The sequence below is a fragment of the Stylophora pistillata genome, chromosome 12 (genome assembly GCF_964205215.1).
Source record: "Stylophora pistillata chromosome 12, jaStyPist1.2, whole genome shotgun sequence".
Lineage (NCBI taxonomy): Eukaryota > Metazoa > Cnidaria > Anthozoa > Scleractinia > Pocilloporidae > Stylophora > Stylophora pistillata.
In genome coordinates this window covers 22,232,751-22,249,563 of record NC_142530.1, presented here as the reverse complement: position 1 = coordinate 22,249,563, position 16,813 = coordinate 22,232,751, and the positions used below count along the sequence as shown (strand labels likewise).

Below are 16,813 nucleotides of genomic sequence, written 5' to 3'. Positions count from 1 at the left end.
TTTCGCTTCTTCCATTGTAAACATCATAGTTACCAGCTTGAACAGGCAGCTCAATGGCGCTTTATACTAATGACGTCATGAAATTTTAGACCCCCCGCGTGACTCAGACAAACAAACTCCACTTCTTTGAGAGCTACAAGGGAAGTGGCGAGTAGTTCGCTTCATTCCCTTACAGTTCTGACCGAAGAGGACGGTGTTCCTGGCTCCAAATTTGAAAGAGAACCGGAAGAATACACTGTAGACCAGCTAAAACGGTGGTTAAAATGTAGGGGCTTAAAATTAAGCGGTAAACGAGAAGATCTTGTATAGCGAGTGAGAGACTGTGTGAGGAGCGGGAATTATTACACCCTTGATCCGGCAATCGATCATGGAAAATGGTTTGCTGCCAAAGTTCTTCAAGAAAATTCTGATGTAAAGACAAATTCTGGATCGATATCCATTCCGTGTATTCCGTCGACTGGCTGGCGTGTTTTTCCGTCTCAAAACATTCCTTCGCTCTTCAACTATGGGCACGTGCATTACTACGCGCTAGAATCAATCCAAAATGTTTCCGATCATCCTGAAGACATCGAAGATGGCCTGGGGCACATGACGGATAAACCTTTGAAAAATGGAAGAAAGTACGTGGATTCAGGCTTTGTTCACGATATGATGGACACGGTAAACGGCGATCATTATTTAGTGAGGGCTCACGTTTGGCCGTCGATGAGAGCAGAGTTGCCGCACAATGTTGTTGTTGTTTTGTCTGTGAACAGTGGTGCCGTTCTTCATGCCTCTTGTGATCCTTGCCGGGCTTCGTCTTAAGGTCGTTGTAGTCATGTTGTAGCCGTTTTATTTTGTATCCTTGACCATGTTCAGAAGCATGGGACAATGTTGAAAACACCTCGCACAAGCCAAGAATGTTCTTGGAATAAAGGAAAGAAGAGAAACAAAAATCCCAGAAGAGTAAGCGATGCAACATATCCAAGCAAGAGGTCCAAGCAAACTTTGTCTGTCATTGAGTTTGATCCGAGGCCTGCCAGACATAGGGAGGTAAACGAACAGCATATTAATAAATTTTTGAGAAACATTCAAGCTTTGTCTCAAGCTGAAGATACAGGAGTTTCAATGTGGGAAATTCAGCTTCAGTTTACCTACAGTGATTACGTACTTGATTGTGAGAGGAAAGAAATGTTGTTAAAGCAAGTTAAACTATTGTACAATAATTTAAAGCCGGAAGCTCGTATGGAAATGCCTGCAACACAGGAGCAGAGCAAATCCGAGAGATGATTCTGTGAACGCTGGTGCAGGCTGACAGCGTCCAGGTGTCTCGGTGCTTTCAAAGTTGGGAAGCTTGTTAGTGAGTCCCAGCCAAATGCTGCCATTGAAGCGAATAAGTTTATTGCCAACCAGATTTGGGGCCTTGCATCTGATCATTTTCAGACATACTGGATGCGTTATGGCCTTGAAAGTGAACCAAAAGCTATAGTGAAGTATGCCACCAAGACAAGAGTATCCCCTACAGGATTTTTGGTGAACCCTGAGTTCCCATTTCTTGGTTGTTCTCCAGACGGCCTTGTTGGAAATGACACTGTTGTAGAGATCAAGGTATTGAAAATCTTTAAACAGTACAGTGTAGAGACAGTTACATGCAAAAACTCTCCAGTGCCTAAGAAAATTCTTGGTAGGCAATGCTTTAAAGTAGAAGATGGGAAGTGTGTCCTGAAGCACACCCATGTGTATTATTACCAGTGTCAACACATCCTTCTTGTGACAGGAATAAAGTACTGTGATTTTATTTTTCATGCAGCAAGTGGTCCTGATTCAGTAGAAAGGATTCCAAGAGATGAGCCTCTCATTAAGAAGATTTTGTGTTTTCTGACAGCATTGTGGATGCTTGTTATTGCCCCTGAGGTCTTTGAAATGCGTGTCCCTAGGAATCTCTTGCCATTTGTTTTAGATGAGCCTTCAGAGAGCTTGCATTCCTCCAAACAGTCTCCTTTGGAATCACCTGATTGTGGAGTAATGCCTGGAGACCCTACCACATGTACTTCTTCTTTTGAGTCTGTAGAACAATTTGCAGCCCCCGAATGCACATCGCCCACTACTATGGATCCTGTAACACCTGCTGCATGTTGACCTGTGTCACCTGCGTCATATCCTGACTTGTGCAGAACCATAGAATCTGAATTGGTGGAAGAGGCTATCCAGCCGAGCTTATACTGCCAAGAAGAAATTGATGCTGCAGAGGCTCTACTCTCAGCCTCCAGTGTTGTTTTCAGTGCTAAAAAATGTGCTTCTGAACAAGACCAGGAGCTGACTGTCTTTCCTTGGGGTGGCCTGATGAGTACTGGGATATCACTTACCAATACTTGTCCCTTGGATAATTGGTTGATGATTTTTCAGGCTCTGACCAAATCACACAAGGTGGAGCTCAGTGACCTTCCAGAGTCAGCTCACATAATAGGGACATCTCTTAAGCTCATAGATGATGGCCTATATGCAGATGCAAAGTTGCTTATCTTGCAGTCTATTCCACAATGGCAGCAACTAAGAGGTACGCATAACCTGTTTTCTTTTTCCTTTTAAAAATTATCATTTAATCTTATACAGACTTCTAGGTCACATTTCAACACAGGTTAGAATTTTAACTTTGGTCAATTCTCTATATTTTCCTTTGTCTCGTAACCTTATTATTCATGGGTTAGGGCTAGGAGAGAAAAGAATTTGAAGGTAAAAAACTTACCTGGATTTTATTTTTACCTCAGACATAAACAATTTGTCATTGAGTATTTTTATAATAGAGCTAACTATTTTCAATAATAATAATGTTGGCGAAGATTGGTAAGATAAGAAGAAAAATGTATATTAATAATAATTATGAAATAATAAAAATATTATATCAAATTCAATTTTTGTGTTATATTTTTTATTTTAAAGTTGTTGCTGGTACCCTGGACTTGTATGGCAATGAGAACGACTATTTCTTGATGCTCCTTCGTCCATACCTGACAAGCACCATTACAACAACCTGTTGCCTTACAACTTGTCTGCTGCAAGTACACTCAATGCAGTCTCTGTCAGTCACCCTTGCACAGCCCTCCAAGCTTACAAGCAGTATTTTTCTGGAAGCCCTTGAAGACTGGCAGCAATCACCTGATTCCCAGTGTGGAAGGAAATTTTCTAACAAGCCAGCAGAAGAAATCCCTTTCAATGAGGATGTGACGTTTGATGAACATGGACATGCAGACACCTCATGGCATTGCGCGGGGGTGAGGGTTAGCAGCCGTCATGTTATGTTGAATTTGAAATCATTTCTTGTTTTTTCAGTTGATTTACTTAGCAGAGGAGGTAATCTTAGATTGTCAAACACGTCACAATCAATGTTTTCGTTTGGGAAATGCTTTACACTGTATGGGGCAACACTGTGGAATGGGGGTCACTACATTTGTACCTTTTATTATAATAATATGTGGTACATGTATGATGGTTTGAGTGAATATAGACAAAAGGGCTCTGGGCTCTGGTCTTCTTCATGTATGTTTCATGAGCCACTGGGATTTTCTTTAAGTGTTTTAATATATTGTAGCTAGGTCCAAGGTAAAGAGAGCATAAATCTGACATTGATTGCTACTCGTATAATTTTGTATTTTATTTTGGAATTCTCTTTAGCCCTGGTTATAGTCAGACTATTGCCCTTACTTTAAAATTTGACGACAAAGCCTAAGTTTAAAATGAAAAATCTTTGAGAATATTTTAACTTTTCTTGGACTTATAAGCATGTTTACTTTTACAATTCTTTTTCTGGAGTGGGTCCACTTTAATGAAAGACATAACAAATCATGCTTTAAAGGCCCATGTACACCCAAGTGGCTTTGCACATTTTTGTTGTTGTTTTGAAACTTTTTTTTGTCCAATGCAGTGTTTTGATTGGCTGACACATTTGATGGGGTGTTCACTTGTTTTCATGCTTGGCCAAAGTGTGACTCTACACATACTGAAGACAGCAATTTTCAACTACCCGAAATCATTTTTCTGGAGCACAGGGTGTGCAATGCATTTTGGGTGAACATGGGCCTTTAAAAGGACACTTTCTTATAGAAATCATTTTTCTTTGTTTGCTCAGTGTCCGAATCTTGGTTGATGAAAGCGACAAAAAACGTACAATAGTAGGGTAATCGTAATTTGGTTTATTCTCAGTTAAAAGTTAATGTTTTCATGTTATATCATTGTATTTCTGTCCAGTAAAGTCATTTCAATTTTCCAATGCTTAGACTGAGAAATGGCCATTAGAAACTTTGATATGTTTATATAAAAAAAATTGTGTAGTTTCAGTCATTGACTTGCAGCTTGTGCAGGTGTCAAATTCAAATCAAATTCTTGTTCCTCCAACATGTTCAAATGAAGTTTCTTTGAGTTTTGAAAATATTTTTAAAAATTAACATCCACATTTTGTGTACAGGTGTAGAAATGTAAATAAGATTTATTTCTCAAAATGTTCTGTTTTATAGAATATAAACATAGCTTGCTGGAAGCAATAGATAATAAAATCAAAATTTACCTTACATCTCAAATTAAATATATTATTATAAGCAGATGGCCTGCTATACACATCCGTTAGTTAGAGCCTTGTAAACTTAAGTTAAAATATTAGGTCTACTTACAAAGGGTGGCCTGAAAATTGACAAGGCATGCTGCAACTACTACCATTTGAGTTGCGACAGGAGCAAGAGACAAAGGTATTCTTCTGCTGACCAGTTTGAACTGCTTTAAGCGTTCATTGAAACGCTCTACATGAATCCTAGCTTTTGCAATGCTACGTGTTTCCAATTCCTCTGCAGCACTAAGACTTTTTCTACCTTTTAAAAATGATGGGATTTTTAATTGCACTTGGAGAGGATTTAAGAGATCCTGCACAGTGAAACCACGATCTGCTAAAACCAAGTCATATGGTTTAAGGTGCTTCAAAAGGCCACTTTCCTTAAAGATGCGAACATCATCAATATCACCCTCGAGCAAATCAGAAACAAAACATGCTCTACCACAGGGGGTTACAGCAATGAGACACTTAAATGTGTTGGTGTGCTTATAGGAAGAGAAAGTGTTTCCTTGCCTAGCAAAATTCCTGGAACATTCCACACTAAATTCAGTACAATCAACAATACAACGTATGTTCTTCATGGTTTTGAATACCTTAGGGAGGAACCTGCTAAATTGGGTTCTCTCTGGAAACATAAAGTTTTGCGTGTCTCTAAAAATTACATACATCAACTGAATGTATGTTGTAAAAATCTTTGCAATGTAGGAAAAGTTAATTTTCCTGTTTGGGGTACTAAGAAGAGCTGCAATAGTATTGAGAGTAAAACCCCTCTTCAGTCTTAGAAGGCAAATGAAAAGTTTTTCTCTTGATGAAAAATCAGCTTTTGGGTCAGTTCTTGCATTCTCCGTTGCTGGGCAATCTTTGCTTTTCCAGTAGTTGATTGTCTCCAAAGGGCAAACATCGTCAAGAAAATCATGCAAAACTTCAAACTGGGAAGGCCTGAAGCCGGTGAAGTGTTTCATGAGAGCTGCTTCTTGCACGATATTTTTGTAGGATAAAGTACTCACTATTTTAGGACCTTGTAACGGCGTTGTAGAGACGTCGTTTTTCAAAATCATAGTTTCGACCTTTGCAGACAACTCGTATTTTTTTGAATATATAGTTTGAGAGCCTTGATCAGAAACCAACTTTCCTGAAGGGTTAACGTAACTGTGTGTATCGATCACGGCACAATCCTCATCAACACATTCTTCACCAATAAAACTGCTTTCGTCGACTGTCAGTTCAACTTCTTGTGACTCCTGATCATGATCATCAGAAACTGTAATATCGTTAGATAATTGTTCCTCGTAGTTGTCATCGAATAATTTCTGTTTCTTTGACGCTGGATTTTCTCTTTCTTTCGGTGCTTTTCTCTTAGGAGCACGTGCTCGACTTGCTTGCGCTGGTCTTAAATTTGCCTTCAGTGGATCGGGAAATTCGGCTGTTGGACCTTTTTCGCCAGGCCAGTGAAGAGCACAAATGTAGGTGTTTCTTGTTATGTTTTTCTCCGTAAAAAATTTACGCAAACAAGCCACTAGCCAACGCTTGCAGTTTGCCATGTCTTTCGAAGGTTTTGGGAAAGGAATAAATACTTTCTTCCCCGATTCCTCTAACTCTTTCAGTGATTTTGGCCATTTATCTGCATATCTTGAGTCTGTCTTACACTCACCCCAGCAACAGTGTTTGGTACCAACCATGCCGCTTCCTTTTAGAACGCTAAGTCGTTTTTTGACGAAATTTTCCGTCGTTTTGCACGACGAGCTTTATACGACTTTGAATTTCTTGACCCCTACCGATTTTGCGCTATTGAATAGCGCAAAATCAGGAGGGGGTCTAATCTTTCTTCACGTAGCATCTCTGCGGGGCAAAAATTTAATGAAGGATTTTCACAAGAAAGTGAGGTTCGGCACATGGCTATCTATCAACAGATTTAATTTGACACGTCAGTCTAGACAACATTATGAGGTAAGTATCGAGTGCGCTCCGTGGATCACAAAATGTAGAAAATGCATCTTCTCAACGTAAACAAAAATTACGAGACGCCCATATTGAAGTGTGCGTCGTTTCCTTTATGGTGAGCCAAGCAGGAGCACTTTTAGTAAAGAAATCTTTGAGAAAAAGTAAGAATTATAAGTACGAACCTATGAGAGAATTATTAGCTAGTACGAACATAGTTCTCAAACAACAACAAACATATGAAACATATGTGTGAACTGCGGTTATGAGACTTATATGAGAACGATCCTTCGCAGTAAAGCACTATTTGAGCAATAGTGAAAATCAGACCTGAAAAAAATTTCAGGCCTGTACGGGATTCGAACCACTGACCTATAGGATCGTTCTCATATACGTCTCATAACCGCAGTTCACACATATGTTTCATATGTTTGTTGTTGTTTGATTTATCATCTACGGGTTTATATCGAATTAATTTGATGGCCTGCTCCCAGTTGGCTTGTTAGCTCAATTGGTAGAGCGCTGCACTAGTATCGCAGAGGTCAGTGGTTCGAATCCCGTACAGGCCTGAAATTTTTTTCAGGTCTGATTTTCACTATTGCTCAAATAGTGCTTTACTGCGAAGGATCGTTCTCATATACGTCTCATAACCGCAGTTCACACATATGTTTCATATGTTTGTTGTTGTTTGATTTATCATCTACGGGTTTATATCGAATTAATTTGATGGCCTGCTCCCAGTTGGCTTGTTAGCTCAATTGGTAGAGCGCTGCACTAGTATCGCAGAGGTCAGTGGTTCGAATCCCGTACAGGCCTGAAATTTTTTTCAGGTCTGATTTTCACTATTGCTCAAATAGTGCTTTACTGCGAAGGATCGTTCTCATATACGTCTCATAACCGCAGTTCACACATATGTTTCATATGTTTGTTGTTGTTTGATTTATCATCTACGGGTTTATATCGAATTAATTTGATGGCCTGCTCCCAGTTGGCTTGTTAGCTCAATTGGTAGAGCGCTGCACTAGTATCGCAGAGGTCAGTGGTTCGAGTCCCGTACAGGCCTGAAATTTTTTTCAGGTCTGATTTTCACTATTGCTCAAATAGTGCTTTACTGCGAAGGATCGTTCTCATATACATAGTTCTCAAAGCCATCAATCAATCGGTCGATGATACAGCGCGCGATAGTTGCTGTTCTTATCAGAGTAGGAAAACAGTAACTTTGACTCTTAGCAGAGCGTTTATTTCGTGGTTCCTGCTTCTACATTCAACAGTTAACTAAAGCCAGCTGAAAGATGCTACAAATTAACATGCGAGAGGGTCAATGTGGCGAAAAAAAGTTACGTATATGTGCACGATCCTTCGCAGTAAAGCACTATTTAAGCAATAGTGAAAATCAGACCTGAAAAAAATTCAGGCCTGTACGGGATTCGAACCACTGACCTCTGCGATACTAGTGCAGCGCTCTACCAATTGAGCTAACAAGCCAACTGAGAGCAGGCCATCAAATTAATTCGACATAAACCCGTAGATGATAAATCAAACAACAACAAACATATGAAACATATGAGTGAACTGCGGTTATGAGACGTATATAAGAACGATCCTTCGCAGTAAAGCACTATTTAAGCAATAGTGAAAATCAGACCTGAAAAAAATTCAGGCCTGTACGGGATTCGAACCACTGACCTCTGCGATACTAGTGCAGCGCTTTACCAATTGAGCTAACAAGCCAACTGGGAGCAGGCCATCAAATTAATTCGACATAAACCCGTAGATGATAAATCAAACAACAAACATATGAAATACATATATATGAACTGCGGTTATGAAACGTATATGTGCACGATCCTTCGCAGTAAAGCACTATTTAAGCAATAGTGAAAATCAGAGCTGAAAAAAATTCAGGCCTGTACGGGATTCGAACCACTGACCTCTGCGATACTTGTGCAGCGCTCTACCAATTGAGCTAACAAGCCAACTGGGAGCAGGCCAGGCTAGTATCGCAGAGCAGGCTAGTATCGCAGAGGTCAGTGGTTCGAATCCCGCACAGGCCTGAATTTTTTTCAGGTCTGATTTTCACTATTGCTGAAATAGTGCTTCACTGCGAAGGATCGTGCACATATACGTTTCATAACCGCAGTTCATATATATGTATTTCATATGTTTGTTGTTTGAAAAAAAGTTAATTTGAAATTTTTTCACCCAGTAAAAAGGTTCAGCTATTCCTAAACTGGAAAAATATATATATTTTCTAAAACTGGCCTCTTGGCTGGATTGAAGTGCACTGCATTCTGAAGTATTATGGATGAGGCTTCCATCTCTTATTTTTGTAAAAAATGTCACTAGCGACACTTAGTCCATGTTGTCCCCCTCTCAACGAGTTCTCGTTCATCGACGTGCTTCTGATTAAGGACCTCTGCCTCTGTATTTATTCGCCTGCGGCGATCTGCGATCCTAGCTTACCTCTTTTCTTTCTATCTTTTCGTCTTTGCTTTTGCTTCTTTATTCGCTCTTTGTGAATTAGCCTCTCCTGTTCGTCGCTTTCGTCTTCTTAAAGAAATCGACAACGCACAAATAACTCGAAGTCGAACGCAACGCAAAGTCGCTAAACACTAGGAAAGTGACTCCTCTTTATTCAGGTATTTCATACGTCAACTTAATTGGAGAAAAATGCTGCTTTTGTGCTCTTTTTAAAGAGCATGTTATAACTTTAGAGATCGCTAACTTGGTGTGGAAACTTGACTGCGAAAGAGAATCACTATTTAGATCTGGGTAGTGACCTGGAAATAACGGTAAATCTCATTACCGCCGGCTTGAATACACATATCCCTTGTCGTAGCTTTCATATAATGAATCTCCGGTTTGAGACACACGCGTTTGAAACTCATGCCGGAATAGTTGGCTCTTCCGCTCGAAGAACGTGAATGGCTGGACGCGAAAACGGTGCTCACTAACTATGGCAGAAATCTACGTTACAAATTGCAAAATATGCGCGAAACACATGACAACAAGAAGGGCGTTAGAAAAGCATTACAACCAAAAGCATCTTTGTTGTGATACTCCACAGAGTATCGTCTTTCCTAACTTGGGAAGTAAGCAGGCTCCAGTAGAGAAGCCACAACTTTTAACTGGAATGGGCATACTTGAAATGGCTGGCAGAAATCATGGAGCGTTTAAACTCTGCACATAACCCTAGAGTTCCTGGTAAGTACTAAAAAAACAAACTTGGATCAAACTCTTCAGATTATTCGTAATGTTACCATTTATCTTTCTCCAAAGGGTTTTTTTCTGCACAGTTCCACGTGTTATAAGAGCTTAATTATTTCGTTGGGTCTGTGATCAATTTTACTTCAGGCATCCGCTTTTTATCAGCGTAGCAAAGCAAGCAATGTTACAAGTTCGGCTTTGCTCGAACGAAGTGCATCAGTTTCAAGGCCGGGCTGTATCGACAACGGCTCACATGCTCGCGCCCAGTATTGAAAATTAGAACAAAAAATGGCCAGTTGTCTTGATCCTCTATTCCGCATATTTTTACAAACTATAAGTGAACTAGAACCCCGAAACCAGTTATTTGCAATGGTTGTAAGAGTAAGACTTGTGGCCCTCACTATGCCTTTCCATGTCATGTACTTTTTGTTACCAGGCAACGAACAACACTGGTGTATGTTTTGAGACCAAAAGAAGATCAAATAGCGTAATTCAAATGGCGACTGAGGTTATATACGCCCAGGAGTATATAACCTCAGGGTTACAAGTCGTCCTAAGGCCATCTTGAAGTACTTCAGTGAGACGAGCGTTACTTTTAGTGTATCTTAAAAATATTTTTATCATAATATCGTGAAATTTTAATGTATTTTGTACGGCTCTGTGGACTTGAATAATACTTTAAAATTCTTTCGAAGCAAAATGATGCCACTTCACCTTTACAAATGTAAGACTTGACTTTTTTGGTCATTTACCCAGCAAAGTAGGAAGTGCTACACTTAGTGGAGATAAAGAGTGCAAACACCTGAAGCCACCCATATGAAAGGACAAAACTCTTCGTATGTCCTTTAAAACTTACAACCTTGGTGACGTGGAGCGAGCTCTGTCTGACCAAGTTAAGGTAAAGTTGTGCTTGACAAAATCCTTCATTGGCTCCACAGAAATAACAAACGGTGTTGTTAATCTGTCGGGGCGTGCTGCCCTAGAAGCTGCAAAGAAAATGCAAAATCCCAAGAAAGCCTCTCTGCAGTCACAACTAGTCATAGATGTTGGAGAAGAAACGGAACTACTAGATAATGTGAATTCATATGGTATCCAATTTTTGGGAATTCAACAAATAGAATTATATGGGAAAAGCCCAATCTATAAAATATATGACAATGTAACTATTAGAGACAAATATGACTCTTTTGACAACATGTCTTTTCTTTTCTTGCTTGCCTGCATGTTAGTCTTTCTCAAAGCACTAAGAAATGTCACTCCAAGGTTTCCATCAGAATAATACACCACCAAGACAGAAACAATATGGGCACTGAATAACATCAAAACCATTATTATAGACATTCATAGTTACTTGTATTGTACTACATACAGTGGATAAACACATACATGTAGATGCCATCAAATGAGACATTCAGTTTTTATTGTAGCTTCTTGTTAAGACTGAAATATTCGAGACAACCACTTACAGTAATGATTCAAATACATGTAGTATGAAAAATACTTTTGGCCTCATTGTAGAATAGGTAACAACAATATTCCTTTGCTTGCTTTAAGTAGTTGAATAAAGACTCAATTGATCATGTTAAGTTCATTATAATTTCCACTTTTGTGTGCAAATGAGAACCACATGAAAAAAATTACCATACAGTCATCACTAGATAGATAAGCCAAGCTCCTTTCCAGTTTCAGGCAAGCCAAGCAGTGATCTCAACATTTATTCACTGAAAAAATATGAAAACAAAGAACCAAAATTTTTCATGTGACCTTACTCTGTCAGTGCCTGGCAATCACCTGTAAAAATTAGACTTCCACAGGGTCCCAGCTTAAAATAGGTGAACCTTTTGTCTGCTCTAGAGAACTAAAGTTCCAAAATTATTGTCCTCTGGTTACAAATTAAGATATTATCAATCAAAATATAGACTTGTTTATGTGAAATTACATTACCATTTTAGTGCCCAGGAAACAACTGAGGATAAAATTCCCACAGAGTCACAGCTTGAAAAGCCGAGTTCCTCTGCTGTTTCAGGCAGGCCAAACAGTGATATTAACAGCTTTTTGTGCTCGTAAAACTAATTTCAAAAATGGTTCAAGTCAAATTAATAACATTTTAGTGCCCTAGAAACACCTGAGGATAAATTTCCCACAGAGTCACAGCTTGAAAAGCCAGGTTCCTCTGCTGTTTCAGGCAGGCCAAACAGTGATACCAACAGTCTTTTACTTGACACAAATTAAATTCAATAATGGCACATGTGGAATTAATAACACTTTAGTGCCCAAGAAACACGCGAGGATAAATTTCCCACAGAGTCACAGCTTGAAAAGCCAGGTTCCTCTGCTGTTTCAGGCAGGTCAAACAGTGATACCAAGAGTCTTTTACTCGACACAAATAATATTCAATAATGGCTCATGTGGAATTAATAACACTTTAGTGCCCAAGAAACACCTGGGGATAAATTTCCCACAGAGTCACAGCCTGAAAAGCTAGTTTCCTCTGCTGTTTCAGGCAGGCCAAATGGTGATACAAACAGTCTTTTACTTACTACAAACTAATTCCTATAATTAGTTTGAAAGGGAAATTTTACCATTTTAGTGCCCAAGGAACACAGAGCTGCAGTTTGAAAAGCACAGTTCCTCTGCTGTTCCAGGCATGTCAAACACTTACCAAAGTTTCCAGTTCAAATATTTTGTTCCCAAAAAGCACCTGGAGATGTCATTTCTCACAGAGTCACAGCTTAAAAAAGCCAAGTTTCTCTGTTACTTGATGAAGGCCAGACAGTAACTGAAATTGAAAAGGACAATTTTTAACACTGACAGTGAATTATTTGAATGGCGCAAAAGTAGTAGCTACATGTAGTGGCCCATTCCATAGAAAAGAAAAAAAACTCAAAAAGAAGCCCATTTAATGATCTGAATCATTAACTGCTCTCTGTCAACTGTTCAAGAGTTTACTTGCTCAAGTTATCTTTTGGATCATACATTTCTTGAGTAAGGTTTTGACTTCAAATAGTATCCACATGTATCCATCCAAAGAGGAAGGCTGTTAAATATACAAAGGGGAATGGTATCTCAAGTGCTAAAATTTGTACAGGAACAAAGTGGATATTCCAAGGGGTAAGTGGCTCACACCAAAAACCTTCTGAAGGGGATATGGGGATGCCTGTTTTCTAGAAACATTGACACTGCTTAGCCTCAAGTTTTGTTTGTTTAGTATTTGTTTTTGTTTTTTTTGGAAAAAAATGTTCAAATTACCCTTAATGTATGACATAACAAACAGAGTTCAACACTGAGTCCCATGCCCAGCTAGCACAAAATTTTCTTCATTGACTTTTGCAAGAAGCATGTATAGTCAAATGTAACTACGAAAAAAATAAAAGTAAAATGATAATTTACAGAAATTAATTTTAAGAAAATATGACCTAAACCTGAAAAGGTTAATTAAAAGTAATTTTTTATGTATGATAATTTACAGAAATTAATTTTAAGAAAATATGACCTAAACCAGAAAAGGTTAATTAAAAGTAATTTTTTATGTAAAGCATACTCCAATCTGAAATGCAACCTTTAAAGTTAGCTTTGTAATGTTTGCCATCAACAGTGAAGCCTTCTTCTTTCAGAACTTTATTCTCCTCATTTAGCCAAACAATCAATTTCTTCACCTTGCTCCTGAGAAAAGTAAAAAAAAAAGTCTAAGAGTAAGTCTACGTTTGAGTTTGGATTATCAATTAACAGTTACCCATTACCTGTGATAGGGAATGATAAAGAAGTTATATCCACAGTATAGTAAAATCAAACTCTTCTAACTTTTTCTCAGCACAATTAGCAATAGCAATTGGATAAACAGCCAAAGCTAGCATTCTATTAAGAACCACAGAGCCCTTTGCCAGTTGTGATAGCTAAATCAATTGGAACAATTCCAATTCTCTCCCTGCCGTACAAACAAACAGTGTTATCACTATCAGCAGCAGCATCATGCAGTACATGTATGTGCACAAATTAAAAGTGGATTTAAATGTTCATGTTAGATTCAGCTATTTAGATAACCCAAAAATTTTCCTTACCTGCAAGAGGTCTTCCTGCTCGTTTCATGAATAAACGAGGTCCTATCGATTTATCCAACTTCAGCAGATCTTCAAGCGGTCGCTTTATATCTGAAAAGAGACAGGCGCGACCACTGTGTCGGCTACTGTAGCAGGCGTAGATAGTGGCGTCTCCAATCCAAGGGATCCAAGCTGTCTTGAGCTGCCGCGAAAATTCGATCTTCCAGCCATTTCCGAGTCAAACTGGTGAAAATTTAATAATTCCCTCACCAACCTAAATTGATCTGAAGCAACCACTAGCTATTCAACGAGATTTTTTCGTCGTAACGCTCTTCTAATTATTCTGAAGAGGGCTGAAACATTAACAGTTTCCTTCTTTGTCGACGAACCAAACCACGGTGGGTCAACTTGTCCACCATTTCCATCGACCAGATCGCGGACGCATACTTCTGCAATGTCCTAAGTCACTCCTCATGAACTCTCTTGATTTACAAAACCAGTCGTTTGATACAGTGTACCAAATTTTGCCTGGACCGAGCGAAAGTCCGAAAATTGGGCGAAGAGGAAATAGCTTCGCCGCCATATCTCGTTCGCGCCAATTTTTTTATTACGCGCGACGAAGCACTTTGTTATATATTAAGTGTAATTAGAGTCGACAACAAACCATTTATGGATACATGATCTGGTTTTCATTTGTACAGCGCACTCAAGATATACTTAGCACCTTCATCCACCGCAAACTGTGGAGTCATGACAGATCTGTAATTTTGCTAATTCGATTTTCTTGACTACCCCGGAAATTAAAACCCATTCCCAGCTGTGAATTTCAAAGTCGCATAAAGCTCGTCATGCAATTTTACAACTCTCGCTCACACATTTCCTGTTTGTCTGAGTCTGTGTGGGGGGTCTCATAGGCTATCATGCAACAAAATCTATTTTTAGTAATAGTATAAAGCGCTATTAAAGTTTAACTGGCGAAACCATCAAGACTAAGGGGTGAGGGGATGGGAAGGTTACTCTTCTTTATTTATAGCCTTTTTATATATATATAGCTGGCTTTTCGTACGGCGTAAAACAGTAAACCTCAAAGATACTTGCAACACTCGCAATTCTATTTTTTATTGGTTCTGATGTTTGCCTTCGATGGGATAGTAGTTGATTTTAAAGTACACATATAGCCCAAGCACATAATCATGAATAAATGTGACTTCGCTCAAAGTTGCTACCTTTTAATATGTTACTTTTAAGGACTTCACTACTAACACCTTCTTTCAACGTAAAAAAAAGTATGGCTTAGTTTTATCGTATTGCTTCAGACATCATTACGAATAATCCTCACCCTTTATTGTCCTGTTGTACTGAAAAGTAACATCGGGTGAGATAGCATGAGTCCTTCAATTAAGTAAATAGGTCTGGAAACATTCTTCTGCTTGTCCAGCGAGTTGCTTATTAGTCTGCAACTCCGTACACTAAAAAGATGCGTGGCCTAGTTTAAGCTTGAAGCCTGCAATCGTCCGCAACACAAACTACTGGTTTCACGCTTACGTCGCCATGTTAATTTCCGAAGTTTACAGTGTGGTCGGGAGATGACGTCACTACGATGATCGGAAAATGATATATCATTCGGGTCTACTTCACCCTATGTTATCCACATCCTCGGAGACCCAGGGGCTGTGAGTCGATTTCAAGTTAAGGGCAGAAGAGCCCCTGGGGACATTCTCTTACAAGACTAGTTCCAAACGCCCGCAGTCGTTCTGGCATCTGATTGGTGCCAGAAAATCTTTGTGTTTTTCTGCCCAATCAGAGTGAAGTGTCGTTTGGAGTCCTTTCGTGTGTTTTAACACGCACATATTCAACAAGCTCTGTTGCTCGCTATGTTTGTTTGGGCCGTGCGACGAAGCTTTGGCCGAGGTGAAAAGTTTCAGTCTCAGCACACAATGTAAGAGAAATCGATCAGATTGTCCGCGAAATCTTACCGGAAATTGCACTAAATACTTTCGCAGGTATCACAAGAGAACGTGTTTAAAAGTTTGCGAGGTTCGTCTAAAACATAATGGTTGCAAGCATTGATATGTCGCTTTAAACTTTAGATGAGATGTAAGCTTAAATCTTTTTAGAATTTATGTACAATTTGTTGTGACTGAAACTTTTCCAATCCCGTGAAGTTATTTTGTCGCACGGGCCACGCAGGTATGTCAAGCAACTGGCGCTTACGCTTACGTAGCTTTCTGTGCGCGCCAAATTCTAATCGTTGCTTTGTGGTAAAGTCTTTACGATATGGCCAAAGTTGCAGAGAACGTTAATTACGTGGACGACCTCCAGCAAGCGCTTAAAGAAAGCTTAGCTGTGTTTCCGGTTAGCTAGTTAAAATCTGAGTAAAAACTAATCATCGAGAACATCGTGGAAAGGAGATATGTTTTCCGGACAGTTACCGAAGGGGTTTGGAGAAAGTTTAATCTTTCAACTGCTGCGTTGAGTGTTCAAATTCTTGAGCTCGAAAGGCCACGGATTCTCTTCTAGTCCCTTGGTCATTGTCATTTCACCTCTTTTGTCGATTGTTGAAGACCAAGTTAATTACCTTTGATCATTGGGAATCGATACTGCTTTCATTGGGGAAAACAAAACCAAAGACCAAGAAATATTGGATGGAAAGGGCGGGCTTGCTTTTTTGTAAATGTCAGCTTAGTACAGGGTTATCTACCCACATCTAATAAACAAAAGTTTCCACGTTTAGCTTTTCTCTTTAATTTTTCAAGAGAAGATTAGATTAGATTTTGGCCGGGCGTGCACAAAAAGTTGCGTAAGCGCCAGTTGCTCGACATACCTGCGTGGCCCGTGCGACGAAATAGCTTCACGGGATTGGAAAAGTTTCAGTGACAGCAAATTATACAAAAAAAATCTTGAAAAATTTAGGCTTATATCTCATCTAACGTTTAAAGCGACATATCAATGCTTGCAACCATTATGTTTTATACGAACCTCGCAAACTTTTAAACTCGTTCTCTTGTGATACCTACGAAAGTATTCAGTACAATTTCCGGTAAGATTTCGC

General features: G+C 39.2%; 2 protein-coding genes and 1 long non-coding RNA gene across 8 annotated transcripts; 1 reads left to right on the top strand and 2 right to left on the bottom strand.

Annotated features, from left to right (window-relative positions):
- Positions 1 to 89: 89 nt before the first annotated feature.
- LOC148719283 (uncharacterized) lies at positions 90 to 4,544 on the top strand. Of its 3 annotated transcripts, none has more exons than XM_088740760.1 (3): positions 116 to 1,587; positions 1,940 to 2,536; positions 2,920 to 4,544. In XM_088740760.1, exons 2-3 carry the CDS (start codon positions 2,323 to 2,325, stop codon positions 3,570 to 3,572), a joined length of 867 nt encoding a protein of 288 aa, XP_088596886.1. In that variant the 5' UTR covers positions 116 to 1,587; positions 1,940 to 2,322; the 3' UTR covers positions 3,573 to 4,544. The 3 variants fall into 3 exon arrangements, with proteins under 3 accessions (XP_088596887.1, XP_088596886.1, XP_088596885.1); XM_088740759.1 differs by having other exon boundaries at positions 1,790 to 2,536; XM_088740761.1 differs by having other exon boundaries at positions 90 to 2,536.
- Positions 4,445 to 6,305, bottom strand: LOC148719282 (uncharacterized). The gene has a single exon (XM_088740746.1). The coding sequence runs from the start codon at positions 6,256 to 6,258 to the stop codon at positions 4,636 to 4,638; it is 1,623 nt and encodes a 540-aa protein (XP_088596872.1). The 5' UTR covers positions 6,259 to 6,305; the 3' UTR covers positions 4,445 to 4,635.
- A 2,602-nt stretch (positions 6,306 to 8,907) lies between these two features.
- On the bottom strand, positions 8,908 to 15,316 carry LOC148719281 (uncharacterized). Of its 4 annotated transcripts, XR_015993897.1 has the most exons (6): positions 13,783 to 15,316; positions 13,284 to 13,387; positions 12,307 to 12,503; positions 11,366 to 11,445; positions 9,324 to 10,710; positions 8,908 to 9,067 (listed from the first exon to the last, which is right to left on the bottom strand). It is a non-coding gene; the product is annotated as an uncharacterized LOC148719281 (long non-coding RNA). The 4 variants fall into 4 exon arrangements; XR_015993896.1 differs by lacking the exons at positions 8,908 to 9,067; positions 9,324 to 10,710 and having other exon boundaries at positions 11,156 to 11,445; XR_015993895.1 differs by lacking the exons at positions 8,908 to 9,067; positions 9,324 to 10,710 and having other exon boundaries at positions 11,158 to 11,445; positions 12,387 to 12,503.
- Between the last annotated feature and the right edge of the window lie 1,497 nt (positions 15,317 to 16,813).

What these genes read in the sequence shown, in the direction of transcription:
- LOC148719282 (XM_088740746.1), bottom strand. Translation starts at nt 6,258, where the DNA reads ATGGTTGGTACCAAACACTGTTGCTGGGGTGAGTGTAAGACAGACTCA.
- LOC148719283 (XM_088740760.1), top strand. Translation starts at nt 2,323, where the DNA reads ATGAGTACTGGGATATCACTTACCAATACTTGTCCCTTGGATAATTGG. An exon ending in ACAATGGCAGCAACTAAGAG is followed by an intron (nt 2,537 to 2,919) that starts GTACGCATAACC and finishes TTTATTTTAAAG; the next exon opens with TTGTTGCTGGTACCCTGGAC.